Here is an 18383-nt window from a genome sequence, read left to right as displayed (position 1 = left end):
AAACACTAAGAGATATTCACTTACTTATCTTTATCTAATTAGTATCAAAATAATGCCTTACCTTGATAACACGGAGCTATTCTTTTACTCAGTTCTGTTCGTAAATCAGGGGGCATTCCATAGCAACCACCAGTGGGGAGCTTATTTTCATTCTTTATGTAAAATATATTTTTCCATCTATGCCCACAAGTCTGAATAAAATAAAAGTAGACCAAATGATGTGAAAGCGCTACCCAGGATAGCTGATTTCACGATGGATCAGTGGACCAGTTCCAATACCTACCACGATGGATCCATTTTCTCCTGGCTGTCTGGAAAGTGTGACCCCCAACCACTGATTGTCTCTCTCTTCCAAACAAGTCTTTCCACAAGGTTCTCCATTAGGGCTACCTATAGCATTTGAAAATAATTTTATCATCAGTTGTATTGAAAACACTCTACAAAAGCAGAGAAAACTGTGCACTCATCCCCAGTATTTTTCCATTAACTACTTCTCTATCTTATATTCAAGGCACAATGTGAGGATAAATGTGAATTACTCTGTGCCAACATAATTATTCTCTAATACAAGGTGACTTTTGTTGTAGAAATGACCTCCAACTGGTAGCACCATGAAGAGATAGACTCAATCATATAAGAGATGGCTAACAGGACTAGGAGTGGGAAAACCAGTTAAAGCTAATACCAGGTTGTGCAACTACAACTGCTGTGTCTAACGTCTGGAAAAGATTTAGCCATTTATCTAACAATGTAAGCAATATTATCAGAGCACTTTAAAAAATGTTTCTTCTACTGAGATATTAAGAACAGAAAGACTATAAAACATTCTCAGCAATTAAAGTATAATTTATTGGAGCTGGAAGGTGATGATTAAGCATGCAGAAAGTGGAACATAGAATTAGCATACCAATAAAGCCTTGCGTTTATAAGAAACTGGCCTATGTTTTCGTTTATTGGAATATGACTCATGTTTTCAACAGAGATAAAGTGATTTGGAAAACCAGATTATCTCAGTAGTAAATAAAAAACTTCAATAGACACTTTGGCAAATGCATGAATAGCCAAACATAAATAAAATACTCATGTACTAGATAGATAAAATACTCAAGCACTAGATATAGTGCTTCTATACTATATAAGAAGTGGTCTTCACAGTGATCATTTTTTTGTTAGCAAAAATTCTTTGTGTTATAGCTGGGTTCCTATTAAAATCCTATGTTAAGTAATTTCAAACAAGTTACTTTGGGGGAGAGTAAGATGCAGTATCCTAAGATTCTTTTTGCTGTCTCTATTTTCACCCTCTTCAGTTGGCATATGAAAATTTTATTGCATCTGTTCTTAATTCCTGGCAGTTAAATACATTAGCATCAATTTGATTGGATAAGGCTGTGGAACTTGGGTTTGTTAATTTTGAACTGGTCACTAGGTACCAAGTTTTCATGAATTTATGGTGACCATTCTCTCTATATCATTGGCACTTTGTCTCCTCCTATAATGTTGACCCCTAACTGTAGTTTCCTGGGCAAATTCAGAACCCCTATAGAGATACAGACTAATATTTTTACTTATTTTTTTTGGTACCAATGGGGGGGGGTCTCACTATGTTACCCATGCTGGTCTTGAACTCTTGCCTCAAGTGATCCTCTTGCTTTGACCTCCCAAAGTGCTGGGATTACCAGCATAAGCCACCATGCCTGGTAAGGCTAATATTTGAGAAGTGAAATTATTTGCACTAAGTCTTCTGGGTAGGAGAGATTTTGTTTAAGGAGTATGGGAAGATGTTTGTTTATACTTTTGTTTTCCAAAATGTCATTGAGGAAAAACAAAACCTTTAATGACAACTGAAGTGAAGAAAATGTTTGAGCCCCTCCTCCAGAGATTCTGCTTCAGCAGGTCCAGGTGAGGCCCTGATTACCCTAGGTCAGCCGTTCCCAATCTTTTTGGCACCGAGGACTGGTTTCATAGAAGACAATTTTTCCATGGGCAGTGGTGAGGGTTGGAATGAAACTGTTCCACCTCAGATCATCCGGCATTAGATTCTCCCAAGGAAAGCACAACCTAGATCCCAGGCCTGCACAGTTCACAACAGGGTCTGCACTCCTACCAGAATCTAATGCCACCACTGATCATCTGACAGAGGCAAAGCTCAGGCAGCAGTGCTCACTGGTCCACCACTCACTTCCTGCTATGCAGCCCAGTTCCTACCAGGCCACGGGCCAGTACCCATCCACAGCCCAGGGATTGGAGATCCCTGCCCTAAGTGGTTCTCATGGTCAGGAACACTGTTACTGTGAAATGCAGAGAATGTTTTTCTGGACAGCATACACATAGAATAATGACAACTCCCACTAACTGGTAATGGCTTCCTGGAGAACTAGACTGAAGGGAGGAGGACTAAGACTAGGTCTGGACAAAGAATGCTAGGGCTGAATGGCAATGGTTGCTATTAGATTTGGAAAGGAGCCTTGCTGTGGCTCAAATCTTGATAAAGAATGGTCCAGGTGGACACATAAAGTCTCCGTGTTAAATTGAGAAAGCAAGGGATGAAGACAGAAATGACAGGAAAAGAGAAGGGGAAAACAGGGAAGATGGTAGGAGGGAAAAAAAATTGTGTGTGGGAGATAAGTAAGGTCTAAAACAAGGAGTTGTTATTGTGGCTACCTGATGCCAAACCAACAGAATTTAAAGTAAAACAGAATGACAAATAAGGCATTTTCATTTTCATTATAATACAATTTTCAGTTTTCATTAAAATCAATTTTTTACTGTCAAAAATAGATAATAAATGGTAGATTCAGTCTACACGAAGTTCCTGTTATTTACTACAAGCCACATTAATAAATACCCTCTGAAAATACTAAAGTTTTTGTGAAGTTATAGTCAACACTCAGTTAAGACAATTGAGCAAGAGGAAAATCAAGGACAGGAGAGGATGGGGCTCACAAAAAACATGGCATGTTTAATAGACACTTTCATTACGATTACATCCAATATTTAGAAACAAATCTATTATTCTAGACAAAGCCACCCAGAAGATTAAAAACAGACAATAGTTTCGCACCACAAAATACCATTGAAATAGCTTGATGGAAATGGCCAAAAAATTATGTGCAAAAATAGTGTATTGTTATCTGTTTCTTAGCTGAACTGTTTTGTAAATTTCTAAGTGAAGACTAGACAGACTCTTGCATTATGAACTGTTATCTGTTGAATATTCTGCATTGCCTCCTCCTCGTTTTAGTTTTAGCTCCATCAGGTGGCATCACAATGTCATCACTGCCCAGGCTCACACTGAGGTTTACACACATCACAAACTACTCACTTTCCCACTTACTAACATCACTTCCCTGAAACTTCTTTCTCTCCATGTGAGTGCCTCTCAGCTCTCTGGGAAAACAGCCACTAAATCATTAGGCTATTTTAAGATGTGTCCCATGTAGTCTCACCAAAGTTCTGGGACTTTATTTCCACTGTGGCTCATGCCCTTCCCTTCTCCTTACTGTAGGTTAAAAATAATGATTCTTAGAAACAGGAGAATAGCCCTCCAGAAGCCACAAGAAAGAGATGTTTACCTAAGAATAAATGTGGGAAGAGCTTTCCCAGGAAGCCAGTGATGTGGTTCATTCACCCGTGAGCAGAAGAGATTTCAAATAGAAAAACATATGGCAGGTTTGTAAGTGGGAAGTTGGTGGGGTGGGGGTCAAAATGCCACTAGATGTAATTTCATAGCTGTTACAATGTGGTTCCAAATAATAGTTGCCTTCTAATATATAGATAAAATTTCTGATTCATTAGTTTTCAAATATCTCTTATACAGTTGTTAGTTAATCCACTCTTAGATACTGACAGATGACTCTCAACATCAGTACTCAAGGGTTCTCAGACACACAGGATACGATCACTCAGAGGAAATTATGGTAAAATTGATTAATATCCTGTAGGAAGAAGTATTTTCATTTTTGTTAGGGTTAACTACATTTATTGATTTACAATGTTTCTGGCCTACTTCCAAGGCTTAGTAAATAGTGACCTCATTCATCTTGCCCAGGACTGTATCTTTGTCATAATCCCACCCCCGACAAACAGCCCAGAAATGGGTGCTGAAATGGAAAGGTCAGTAAATGAAAAACAATTCAAAGCTTCTATTATGGTTTGACTAGGCATCTTCTATTTGTTTGATATATATCTTAATTCAAAACATGTGTAAAAAGAATGAATGCACAGCCAGAAAGAAAGTTCATGAAAATAGTCATAAAACAATGATTCTTTCACAGAAGAAAAACCAATCTTAATAAGTGAGCAAATACATATACTACATTTGGATATGTTTCCCCTTTTCACTTATTAACACTGCTTTTACCATAGAGGCAGCTCCCAACAGCAATGATAATACTGAGGTAACTTTCAAGTACTGGTTACAGGCTAGAATCTGTTCAGAGAACATCCTGTAATTCCCCCTAGTGTTCTGGGTTTTTTCTTAATTTCTGGGAATTTTTCTCTTTTTATTTTTTAGAGAGTGAGGATCTCACTCTGTCACCTAGGTTACAGTGCAGTGGCATGATCATAGCTCACTACAGCCTCAAACTCCTGGGCTCTTGTAATCCTCCCACTTCAGCCTCCCGTGTAGCTGGGGATATAGGTGCCCGCCACCATGCCCAGCTTCTCTTTTCTTTTGTTGTGCCCGCAGAATCTTAGCAGAAGAGGTAAGACCTTCACATGACCAGCTTGTGATCATGGCCTTCTCCAAAGCTTTTCTCCCTTAACCTGTGTGATCCTGAGTCCACTCCTTTCCCACTCAGTACTCAGCCTTGGCTGGACATTAGAATCAATGGAAGGGAGTTTGAAACCAGTACCTCCACCTGGGCCCCACTCTTAGAGGCTCAGACTTGACGTCTCTGGGTTAAGAACCAGACATAAGAATTTTTTCGAAGCCTCCCAGGTACTTGTAGCATATGAATGGGCTTGTGAACAATTGCTCTACGACATAGCTCAGGGGTTCTCATATTTTGGCTTCCCTGGGTCATACTGGAAGAAGAATTGTTTTTGGCCATACGCAAGGTACACTAACACTAATGATAACTGATGAGCTAAAAAAAAATTGTGAGAAAAATCTCATATTTTAAGAAAGTTTGTGGATTTGTATTGGGCCACATTCAAAGCCATCCTGGACCACATGGACATTGATGTATTAACAGATGGTTATGCCTTTTCTTGTATTATATTATTTAAAAACCTACTGTTTTAAAAATAAAAGTAATATCTTTTGTTCCCCCTTGTGTTTAGTTACCTATTGAAATAGCAAATGTTAAGCAAATTGTCTTTGGGTAGAAATACAATATTTCTAATTTGGTCAAAAACGACGATTATTAGAACTGCCATGAAAGCTAATTCTCATGAATTTCTCTGACAGAACACCAGAAATAACCTCAGATTATCTTTATATTTTATCCAAATGTCATGCTGAAGTGATTTATAATCTGGTTTTCAATTCAGTTCATACGTTACTCATCTAAACTCTTCGAAAATCAAATCAGCTCCATAATTGAAAAAGTACTTTACCTGGTTTAACATAAAAGAGGTGAGCAGAAATTAACATGTGATAATTTTCCCTGCTTTTAAACAACTAGAATGACTAATTCTTTGCACAGTTGAATGCATTTTTCCACTAGATATTTAAAAACCAAAGCCACATTAAAAACCATCTCCTTTTAAGCCTATCTTTCTCTTTCCTATTTTGTTTTTTAACTTGGGAAAGAAAATGTAAAAATGCATGCTTACTACTTCAGTTTCTTTCTTCCTACTGATGTGTATCAGCATATTTAAATGTGTATATAAATGCAAATAAACAGGAATTTTGATCAAAGAAAAAGTTAATACAAAGCTAGTTAAGTACATTCTTTACTCCTCCCCCTTTCATTGTTATTCATGTTACCAGTTTTAGTGTCATTGCTCCAAGTGTGACAGGGACTACAGGAGATTAGATATTTGACCTTTTATGTCACCTCCATAAGGGCAGATTGACTTTTGTTGACAGCAGCATTCCCACAGCTCAAGATAGTGCCTTACATGCAGTAGGCAGGAACTTAATATGTATGAGGGAGGGAATTTTGAACTACATTATATTACCACAAAAAAAACCCTTTAACTGGAATATACTACTGCATAATTATCACCAGACTTTCAGGGATCTAAGCTTTGGAGAGGTCTTTTCTCTTTACTATGATTGTTCCCTACTTCTCCTTCCAAAATATTATTTTCTTCAATTTTAAGACAGTAACAGATGGTCTGAAAGGAAACAGTCTCTGAGTTTGAAGATCTTTACAAAGGATAATTTGTGAGTGGGATGACTTAAGACAGAATCAGCTGGGGTCCACAGAAGATGTCTATCTCAGAGGGTTTCTGCAAAGACTGTGGAGTAAATGAGATATGTGTGACGTGTTTGGATGACAGCCTGACAGAGAAAACATGCAAATGTTAGTTGCTATTGACATCATTATATTAAAGATTAATGTCAGCATATTAAGCTGCACATGCATTGCAGCATACAAGCTGGCTCGTAAAATATATGTGGCATATCATTATTGGGGAACTGGAATCATACACATTAACTCATTTTACACCCACAGTAGTAGCAGAGGATGACTGTATTATTAATTCTATTCTACAGAAGAGAAAATTGAGTCTTAAAGGAATCAAATAACTTGCCCAAATCCATAAGTAGAAAGATTAGAATAAAAAATATCTTTGATCTCTAAGTTATTTCACCCTATAGCATAGAACAATAGAACTCTAGATATATTTCAGACATATGAATTAACTGAAATCTATTCCACTTTCTGAAGCTTTTAGCTGAAAATATATAAAATATAGTAAATCTGCCTACAGACTGTACAATCAACTTTCACTTGTTCAAGAAAAAGGTCACTTACTTGTTCCCTATCTCGCCCTGCTTTTTTCCTCCCTTTAGAATGGTTCTCAGTATTTTGGCATTTCCACTAAAGAAAGAAGGACCAGGGAAAAGGTCAGACTCCAAGGTCTTCTTTCTATACAACTTTTGACAGTGGAAGTGAAATACTTTGTGGCTGGGAAAGCCTGGGACTTGCAAATGCAAGTAAATGTCTGCTTAATCTACCTGCGTCATTGTACTGTGACTTCCCCCCCAATTCAGACATTTGACTGTGGCTCTCAGTCTGACTTTCTGGCTACTAAGACAGCATACATACTTACCTGATCTTTCAAAACTCATGATGTGATGTGAAGTTTCAGAAAAGGAGTAGAAGCCCTTACCTTCCACCAACTGCCTTTTTTTTTAAGCTGAAGCTCTATTCCATTATAAGACAAATCCTATACATTTCAAACTGTTCCACTCTAAAGTTTTTCTTAAATAAAATAATCCTGAAACATGAGTGACCCTTGTTCCAATTCCATGTTTTATAAAGAGTCATTCATTCAAGATATTTTCTATAAAAGCAGTAAAGTATATAATCCCTTCACTCACATAAATTCAGATTAGGAAAAATATGGCATTAAAAGTGAGAAAATCAATTCAAATATGACAACATGACAAAATTTACCATTGCAGGGCTATGAGGATGACAGAAAATTTATGCTTGTGTATGCAAGAATGCCCGGCACCTAGTAGGTGGTCAATAAATAAATGATAAATGCCTCTGCTCCTCAGGGTACGTACATTATGGTGCTTTAAACTGAGCCAGCAGAGGGCGCTCACAGTGCTGCAAGAATTGATCAGCAGTCTTCAGCTTTTTAATTCAAATGGCCCCTTAGTTGATATAAATGATGAATTGATGGGTGCTGACGAGTTGATGGGTGCAGCACACCAACATGGCACATGTATACATATGTAACAAACCTGCACGTTATGCACATGTACCCTAGAACTTAAAGTATAATAAAAAAAAAAATAAAATAAAATAAAAAATAAAAAAAAAAAAAAAAGAAATTTGCTAGGGAAAATAAATAAAAATGTTATCTCTGAGAAAAAAAAAAAAAGTTTTCCCTTTTAAGTCCTAATACTTACTAAATCCTTTCATACTAATCCATATAGTATTTGACTATATTAAACTATGTACTCTTTTCACACATCTAGTTACACCTGGTGGCAATGTTTCTAAAGGATAATGATGTTCATGAATTCTACCATAATAAAAATAATTTTGGGTAATGAAAAGTAAAATATCCAAGTTTTAGAGGTGATAAAGGACATAAAAGTATTAAACTTCTAGAACTCTTTTCCTCCAGCTAGCCTAGTGGCAAATAAGAGTCAAAAGAGCAAAAACATCAAAGTTAGAAACCAAAGTTAGTTTTTTAAAATGTGTTTAAATGTCATATTTTCATATTATCTAAACAAAACCTGACAATAGCCAATAATCATGCTCAATTTATGTGAGAAACAGTTTATATAATTGTAGGCCTGAAAAAGCCAGTTATTTCAGCTCTCTCTCTCTCTTTTTTTTTTTTTTTAATCTTATTCTATTTAGAAAGAGTTCAAGAGGTAAATATCCCCAGAGAGTAGTGCCAAGCTTTATGGTTGTAATTTTATAAATCTGGGCTGATTCTGAGTCATCAAGAGGCTTCAGAACTCTATACAACTAGGTCACTTGTGGGTTTGATTTTAGGTTTGGGGTCTCTGCCAGGGACCTTGTTCTCAAACTTCTTCAAAATCCCACAGAAAATGTACACAAGTCTTTTTAATAACTGAAGTCAAAAATGTGCCCCAGCTGATGCATCTTGTAAACATAATTTAAACAGGGAAAGTTACTCTCTAATTACTAATACTTATTGCATGCTTACTACATACCACAGTTTTAATACATGCAAAGACATGTATTAACTCACTTTTCATAACATCCCTATGAAGTAGATTATCATCCCAATTTTATGGATGAGGAAGCCAAAACAAGGGATGACTAAGCACTTGCCCAAGGTCACACCACTTGTAAGTGGGGAAGGGAAAGGATTAAAACTCACACTATCAACCACCATCCGATGCTACCAATTATTGTTAGTACTTTTCCATTATTTTCAAATATGGACATTTTGAATAATCCTATACTATTCTGAAACAACCTATTAAAAGAACATATTTCAACCTCTAACATTAGAAAACAAGGAAAGACAATTCTGAACCTCCATGGTTTTCAATTAATCTCTTGGATTTAAAAATTCATTTGAAAAAACACACTAATGTGTGGATGCCACTTTGTATATCTTTGAAACAAGAAAATACAAAAATGTAAACAGAAAATACTCCAGGGAAATCTGCTTGGTGGTCAGTATTAAAGTTCTATGCTTGCTTTCGGAATTCACAGGGTAGGATGGCTGAAAAGGAAAAAAAAAAAAAAAAAAAAAAAAAAAAGACAGCAACGAAAGAATTAAAGGAGGTCAGGAAGATAGGAAGGCTTAAAAATATATTAGAGAAAAAACAGTGGAATGTATCATATTATCCCGACCAATGGAGGATCAGAATGAGATGAAGAGTTACAGATATCAAAGGACGTTTCTCTGGGCAGAGTTTAAAGGATAAAATAAGAGGTTATATTGACATGACTGGCAGACAAAACGATAATAGTGTATTGACTTCTAGGAAACTTTCACAAGAAAACAGACTGGCATTGTGGTGAGGTAGACTTCGAAGAGGTTCATAAACAGATGGTACACATTGACCAGCATTTTCTATACAGGGCATAATGTCAAAAGAACATGTCTAATCCACTGCACACAAGAAGTCCCATAAAAAGGGGGTTTTTAAAACTAAGTCTACAATCTTACTACTTTCTGAACATTTTTGTGAATTATAGTATTTTATGTAGTTTATATAAAAGAGATTTTCTATGATCTTTTAAAATTCTCAGAGCTAAACTGAGAACAAGCACACTGCATTACTGAGCCCAGACCTGTCACCTGTATATCCACTTCCATATTCTAATTTGATGTTTCCAGCTAATCTTAAAATTAAAAATCCCTGCTTTTAAAGACAGTCATTTTCAAGCTCCTATTTCAGGAGTAGGTGTTACTGTTTGAAATACCTGATATGAGTCTTTGGAACCCAAAGCGGACTTAGATACTTTGGAGTAAGGCTGAAATGTGCAGGAAATCCCAGGGGATTTTGCCCAAATATAAAAAACATGAAAATTATTTCATGTTTATTGAGTCCTTGCATGTGCTCTTCAGAAACAGTCAGAACTGCATCCACTACTCAGATTTCACTCCTCCAGGAAGGCTTCTCCTATTCATTTCTTCTCATCACTGTGTGCCTGTCTATTGTCATGCTTATTACATTATCTCATAATTATCCATTTACCTGTCTCTCCCTTCACCTCAACTGAGTTATTCGAGGGCTTCAACCATGTCTTATTCAATTGTGTATATCCAATACATAAGTAATAAAATGTATTAATGAAGGAAGAACCCAGTTAAAAGTTATTGATGCTTGCTATCATCTCACTTCTCAACCCTCTGCAGTGGATTCACCATTAAAGCTTGTCTTATCAACGTTACTAATGAACTAATTCTCTCTATATTTAATGAGACCTCACAGTTTCTCACCCTGGTTGATGTCTTGGCAATTTTTACTACTGCCAATCACTCACCTCTTCTCAAAACCGTCTCTTCCTTTAATCAGATGAATGTCACATTGACCTGATTTTTCTTGCTACCTCCTTGGCTTCACCCTCTTGGTTCCCCCCTCCACCCCCCCACCCAGTTTCTTTTCTTTTCCAGTGGTTCTCAAGCATGGATGATTACTGGAATCATCTGGGGACCTCTGGAAACTACTGGTGCCCTACAGACTTACCCCAGAGATTTTATTAGTTTGAGGTGGGCCACCAGAACTGTTAAAGCGCTGTATGAGAATTTAAGTTGCAGCCAGACTTGAGCAGCACTATTCTAGCCACTTCTCAAACTGTAGGAATCCTTAGAAATTTGCCATTGGCCATTTGATCTACTTACCCCAGAGAGATGATAATCAAAGCCTTGGAGGTGAATGGGGTTATGTCAATTACTCTTACCTCTGGTTTGCTAGTACAGACCTCTCTACTGTCTACCACACCCATACATGGAACTGATCACTAGATATTTACTTCTATATCTCACAGGAATCTCAAGCCAATGAAACACATCATTTTGCCAGAAAACCTGCTGGTCTTCCCTCTTTCACTACATTGCACCATCAACCATGTCACAGCCCAAGTTAGAAGCTTCAGTAACATCTTTGGAACCTTCTCACTCAACTCTTGCATTCAGTAATTACCAAGTGCTATCTTCTAAACATCCTCAGAATCTCCATGTTCTTCTCCTTTGTCACTGCCAGTGTCCTTGTACAGACACTTGTGATCTGTAGTCTAAATTGTAACAAAGTCTTCCTACACCTGTCTCACTGCCTTCAGTCTTGACCCAGTTACTCCAAAGCGTTCACCAACCTGCAACCAGAGAATATGTCAAACACACAAATCTGATCATGTCACTCCCCAGTTTTAAATATCCTAGGGTAACTTCACACTTAGAGTTGTATCAAAAGTAATCCCTGCCTGCCTTTCTAACCTACAGTTTAGTTCACACTCCGTAGTGCAACTGTACACATTTTTTAGTTCTTCAAAAGCATCGTGCTCTCAAAGACTTCAGGGTCTTTATACACACTGTTTGCTCTTTCTGGCAAATTTTCCATAGCCTCTTCTTCTGGCTAACTTCTGGTTATTTTTCAGTTCCCCCACTTGAACACCAATTTCTCAGGAATGCATCCCTTTATTGTCTTACCTAGATTAAATCTCACCATACTTTCCTATAATAACCTATCTTATAAACTTTAAAGCCCTTATGACAAGGAGTATGTTTCTTTTGTAGGCCCAGGTTCTGGCTCTTAGGCATCCCTCAATGAACAACAGAATGGATACATCACCCATGTGTGCAATGGATCTCCACATCTGGCCCTAGAACCGTTGCCAAGGGCATCTATTTTCAAGTCATTGGGTATATCACTCGGTGACCAAGTAAACTTAGGGCAAAAACTAACGTGCATTTAGAAAGTCTCATCTCTCAAATTAGGTGGAAACCTCATCCTTTTGGAGATAAAGTTTGGGAAACTGCTGGAAATAAGGAAACTTCTTTCCAGTAACCTGATAGTTTATTAACGAAGCTCTCCATCTTGATTTTCTACATAATTGTATAACAGCCTTCGTTCAGGATGATTTTTCAAAATGACCAATCTGCAATCTCAGCTTCATAAGATACAATTTAAAGCACATTGCAAATGAAAAAACGTATTTGAAGTTTCAACAGTGAGATATTTGCTCTTTAATGTTAAGCTAATAACTCCTATGAATCAAGTAGAAGTGAGGATTAGGTAATCATTAGTTTAATAATGCAATGCTAATTAAATTCTTTCAAATAGGTTATATAATATGAACCAGGAGGCTGGCTAAGGTAATAAAATTTCCAGAAAGAAATCTAAATATGGGTAATGGTGACTAACTTGAGATGGGTCTTTTCTGGAAGAAAGAGAGGCACAGGCAGCTTGAAGGCCCAGTAACTACAGAACACTTAGTTTGGAAAAGAAAGTGAAAGTTCTACTCATTTATGCATAAATACCAGGAAAGTATCTCCTAAAAAGTTAGTGTTATTTTACGGAGGGAACTTAATGTTTCTCTACAGCAGTGCCGTCCAATAGAAATATAATACAAGTCCATGGGAAAATTTAAATTTTATAGTAGCCACATTAAAAAAGTAAAAATAAAATTTTATTTCATCTGATATTTTATCTAGCCTAATAAATCCAAAATATTATGTAATCAATAATTTTAAAATGTTTGTTTCAATATATAATTAATATCATGAAAATTAATGAGTTGTCTTATATTAAGTATTCAAAAGCCAGTATGTAATTTACATTACAGCTCTCTCACTGCTGACTAGCCACATTTTACATATTCAAGGCCACCTATGGTTAGTGGATACTATACTGGATAGCGTAATTGTATAACTTTAGACTATTACCCAAATGACAGTCAGTGTGTGTATAATGCTTTCAGTGGTAACTCTAAAGTAATGAAAGATCTGGAGTGTTTTTCGAATAACCAAATAAAGACCATCTTTTTAGTGTAATTTGATAATCATTTCTATGTTTTATTATGTTCTAATTATTTGAATATTGATAGTCCACAGATGGACTATGCTTAACTATGTTAATTGAGTCATTATTTGTGACACCTTCATTTAGGAACCAGCTATGATTAAAGTTTCCTTTAAACAAGCCTGATGATGCAGAGTACCCGGGTGGAAAGTGGACCTGTGGAAATCACCTGGGTCTCCTCAGACATAGTCTTCATGAGCAAGTCTGGGCCCAGACCCTCCTGACAGAGACACGACTTTCCTCTGGTACAAAAGGAGTGAGAGAAGAGATGTCTCTTGGGGAGTCAGGAAGGTAGGAGGCGGCCAACAATATATATGCACTAACGTCTCGCCTAACGTACTCGCCTAACGTCTTGTACTCGCCTAACGTCTCTCACCCTGGGCATTCCAGATAAAGGAGCAGACTCATTTCTGCTTGTGTCATGAATATACCATGATATGGGACAACTTGTCCACAGAGGGTAGGGTGGGGGGAGATATGGACCTCCTCTTTTGAGGGGAGGGGTCTATCTGAATTAACCATTGATCTGAAATTCTACAGAGACTCAAAGACGAGTACATGTGGATATTTTTAATTGCATGGGAGATGGGCGCCATTTGAAGACCCTACACCTTCAGATTCTTGATACCAAGTAAAGCTATTACAAAGGAAAGAAGATACCTTACTGACATGGCAATCATAGATCAATCTTTAGTCATTATAACATTTTTTCCTTCGGCCAACAAAATGTTTCTCATTGTGTGTCATTTCAACTTCTACTTTTTATTTTTTTTTTTAAACGGAGTCTCACTCTGTGGCCCAGGCTGGAGTGCAGTGGCGCGATCTCGGCTCACTGCAAGCTCCGCCTCCAGGGTTCACGCCATTCTCCTGCCTCAGCCTCCCGAGTAGCTGGGACTACAGGCGCCCGCCACCACACCCAGCTAATTTTTTGTTGTTTTTAGTAGAGACGGGGTTTCACCATGCCAGCCAGGATGGTCTTGATCTCCTGACCTCGTGATTTGCCCCTCTCGGCCTCCCAAAGTGCTGGGATTACAGGCTTGAGCCACCGCGACCGGCCTCAACTTCTACCTTTTAATGTGTTACCTTTTAATTTTTAAACTTTTAGTTCAGTTTATTAATTGTCCCTATTAACCTCAACCTGCTTATTACAGATAACATACAGATAATAGATTTAAGTTTTTTTGAATGTCTATTATGTGTCAGTACTGAGCTAAGCATTTTTGCAACATTAGAGTCACCCACATTTGAAACAGGACAACTGAAGCTATTTTATACAGAAGATTCACACACACACACACACACACACACACACACACACACACACACACTTCTACAGAAGATGGCTTATCTATATTTACACATACTCTTGAAACTTCTTCATACAAAATAGTGCACAGCCCACAAACCTAATAATCCTAAAATATCTTTATTACCAACGTATTGTTTTCAGTATTTTATTTCTAGACTGTAGCCTCAATCCCTATTTTATAGCTTTAAGCTACCACTGAATTTATTCTGAATAGAAAGAGGCAGTTTCTTTACATAAAGAATAAAAGATATCTGTATTCTTTAGAACGTCACATGAGAAATAACTTCAGTCAACTCTTCAGCAAATACTCAAGGCATTACTATCGCTATTAATGTTTTAACTCATTGACCAGAAATTTTGTCTTTTTTCCTTTCATCTCAGTAAGGACCTTGTAGATTGGTCAAAATTTTGAAAGTTAAAAATATCAGTTTGGCTCATTTCTAATCAATTATCTTACTCATAAATCTGGTTAATAAACTTTCCCTCCACTTTTATTCATTCATCCATCCAAAAAAATCTTCATTTAATTCCTATCTATTACATATCGATCATGTTTACATTTCTCTGAGAACAGTCAACCCCCATGCTACACATGCCCAAACAATTTTCCCCTTCCATTGACAGGCACGATCTTAAATTTAATATATTATGTCATGATTTATCCAATTAAACACAGACATCCAGAAATAGATTCAGTGTCCATCCAGACAGGAAGTAGGCACTAAATACCAGTAGTTACAATGTCATGGATCAGGAAACTATGACAGGACAACAGAAATAAAATTGCTCCCTCCTGAGACCTTGCCAAGATCCTCTGGCAGATTAAAGTTGTCAGTTCCACTCCCTAATTCTTCACCCACAACTCTCTCATGCAATGAAAATTATGCTTTGCAAAATCATTCCAAATGTATGGGTCTGTGAATGTTTTATGCATTCCTACTGTGATTTCTGGTATTGAGGATGCTTAACAAGAGGCTAGGGCTTATTCTACATGCTACAGACAACTCATGGACTTTTATAGGTGTTCGAAGTTAAAAGTAAAAATTCCGTTATGTTTATACTCTATTTGAATTCATTCGAAAGAAAGGAACCAGCTTCACTGTTTGAAAAAGAGCAAAGACTATAAAATGCAAAAGAAGTTAAAGATCCAATAACCAATCTCAAAAGTCCCTTTACAGCAAAGAAATATAAAGTACCAATTTTATTCACCATTTACAGATGACCCACCAGCTCAGCAGGCAACATATTAAACCATTCACTTAATTTTATTTGCATTGAAGATGCATACATGGAAGAAAATGGCTTAGACTTTGGACCCATTCAGACCCTAGTGTGACTTTAGTTCCCACCTATCACTCACTAGCTAATAACTTTTAGAAAGGTATCTGCAACTCTGAGCCACAGTCCTCATACATAAACTAGGAACAACATCAACCATGACCCAGAGTTGCTTTGAGGGGAAAAAATTAAGCAATATGTATAGCAGTAACACTTTGGAATAAGATAGGTCTTGTTATTTAATATTCGTTCCTCTTTCCCCACTTGTCTGTGTGCAACAAACTTGTCTTTGAAACATGAAACTTCTCCCCTCTATCAGTACACATTTTTCAACTTGTCACATTGAGACATTGAGAAATGACTGCAAAAAGATGAACCCATATAACATGAGAGTTTTGGATGACGGTTTTGGGAATGGAAAATTATACTACATTAACAATGAAGATGCCATTTTTTCTTTTCTTTTACATTGCATATTGTAAGTAAAACTATCACTTTTTTTCTTTAGACCTTTAGGTTAAACGACGGGATATGGGATCAATTCCAATTGCTATTCCTGATATGCCCCTTAGCCTGTTCTTTAAGAAGGTTGATAGGGCAAAGATGGAAATAAAATTATCAAGTCTTGGCTTAGCTGGATCCTATCCTTAATATGCCGAGACACGCTAAAATGTGCTTTACACACGGAGAGATGGGCGAGAGATGAAGAGAAAATATCATAAGAAATTTCCCTCTACCATAGTTTTTGTCAGCGTACTGCAATCATTGCCATAAGGAGAAGGGAGAACGATATTAACAGAAAAGGAATCCCTTTTACATTAAGGAGGGAAGATGAGATGGAGTTGAAACTAAAAACTTTACTCTCTTTAAACCAGAAGTAACAGGCGACTTGAATCTTTCCAGGACTTGCCCTATGGTGGGGTCCACATGGGGGGTCGGGAGGTCACTAACTCCTGGTTCCACACCCAACTCACCCAGCTGGAGCTGTTCGCACGTCCTGCCGGGATTCTTCCCGATCCTGCATCTGTAAATCGCCCCGGGATTGATCACTGAAGCGTTGGCGAACCAGTTGGCAGTGGGCGCACCCACCACGAGCCTAAAGCGAGACACGTGCACGTGCGCTCAGACGTGAGCTGTGCTGCCCACTGAGCTCCCTGTCGCAACAGATGTGCTGTTGGCAGCAGGGCAGCTTCCCCACCTCCTCTTCCGCCCACCACCCCCGACTCGAAGTTCCAAGACCTTGCGCCAGAACGCACCCGGGGTGCTGCCACCCCAAGATAAGTTAGTTTCCCTGGCAGATCTCCAGCGAGCTGGCACTCGCAGCGTTTCCCTCCTGCCTCCTTGGGAGGGAGAAAAGTTTGAACCGGGCAGGGAATCCCTTGGGCGCCGTTCTCACGCCCCTCTGAGCTGCTGAGGGCTCATTGGTCCAACTCTACTCACCATCGGTTCGCCCCGTGGCTGTGCAGCACGACCGAGTAACCAAACAGCGTGTTGGGGGGGCCCTGGTAAAGCAGCGCGCTCTCAGTGTCCACGTTGTAGGGGCGGCCGGTCGGGACCCCCAGGCACAGCAAGAGCATCACCGTCTCCCGGACGGCGGCCCTTCGGGGACCAGGTTCGCGCCTCGCTTCCCAAGCCATGCGCTCTCGGTGGGGAACATTCAACACTAAACGGCCACTGCCCCAAAGTTGCACGGGATGCGACGGTTGGCCAACGGGGAAGAACGCCCCAAGAGATGAGGCGCAGCGTGTCCGGCGCCGGCGGGCTACAGAAAAGGAAGGAGGGAGGGAAGAGGAGGGGAAGTCGGCCCACCGCGGGCGGAGCGATCCGGCTGGCCTGGGATGCCGCGCACTCGCCCAGCCCCACTCCCGGTTTCTGCTGCTCGCCGGGAGCTTCGGGTTCTCGCGCTGATTCTCCGGGTACGGGTCGCTGGGTGGGGTCCCGGGCGTGGTGCGGAGGCGCAGGGCCGGGCCCCGTCTCCCCTTACGCGCGGCTGCAGGGGGCGCTGGGGAGCCTCGGCTGCGCAGAACGCGCGCCCCGGCCCGACCTCCCAGCCCGCAGAGCGCGGGATGGCTCTGGGCTCAGAGCGGACCTAGATGGAGCACGGGCTTCCCCTTTTAACAGTAGTTGGGGCCTAGAAGCGGAACTGTGTGGCCCCAAACCGCGCGCCCCTGGCTGTGACCGCCCAGCCTCTAGCAGGCAGCCCGGCGTGGCCCAAATGCCAGCCACAAACTCGGGGACTGGGACTGCGGCGGGGAGCCGTCCAGTTCTTTCGTTGATAGTCAAGCACTGTGTCTTGTTTTTCAGGTGTAGGCAACCACTAGATAAATTATCAAGAGCCACAGATTAAAAAAAAACAAACAAACTCGCCGAAGACCCCTGGGGAACATTTCAGTGACAGAGACGTTATGGCTAGTCTCTTCAAGACCCACACTCGGCACCCTTCTATGCCCACTTCCTTCCTCCCCACACTTCCTCTGCACCCCGGCCTGTGTGCGTGAGCAGGCGAGCAGCAGCCGCTCAGGTTGAACGGCAGGCGGTTATAGGCTGTGGCCGACCCTAACAGAGAGGTTGGGTCAAGGAAGCACTGTTACTTGATTCACTTTAACCAATTCTGATTGCTCCAACTGGTTCTTGATTATCCTCTTTTCACGC

General features: G+C 39.4%; 1 protein-coding gene across 1 annotated transcript in view; it reads right to left on the bottom strand.

Moving 5' to 3' along the window:
• ITGA4 (integrin subunit alpha 4) overlaps positions 1-18138 on the bottom strand; it is an 81041-nt gene extending 62903 nt beyond the window's left edge. The window contains exons 1-4 of the mRNA XM_023212357.3: positions 17172-18138; positions 16706-16827; positions 284-390; positions 62-191 (exon numbers count right to left, since the gene is read on the bottom strand). Coding sequence (XP_023068125.1) covers positions 62-191; positions 284-390; positions 16706-16827; positions 17172-17368 — 556 coding nt within the window. The 5' untranslated portion in view covers positions 17369-18138. The remainder of the gene's footprint in view (positions 1-61; positions 192-283; positions 391-16705; positions 16828-17171) is intronic.
• Between the last annotated feature and the right edge of the window lie 245 nt (positions 18139-18383).

The sequence above is a fragment of the Piliocolobus tephrosceles genome, chromosome 11, assembly GCF_002776525.5.
Source record: "Piliocolobus tephrosceles isolate RC106 chromosome 11, ASM277652v3, whole genome shotgun sequence".
In the NCBI taxonomy this organism is placed as follows: Eukaryota; Metazoa; Chordata; class Mammalia; order Primates; family Cercopithecidae; genus Piliocolobus; species Piliocolobus tephrosceles.
Note: the sequence above shows the minus strand (reverse complement) of the source record. Positions and strands in the feature narration are given on the sequence as shown.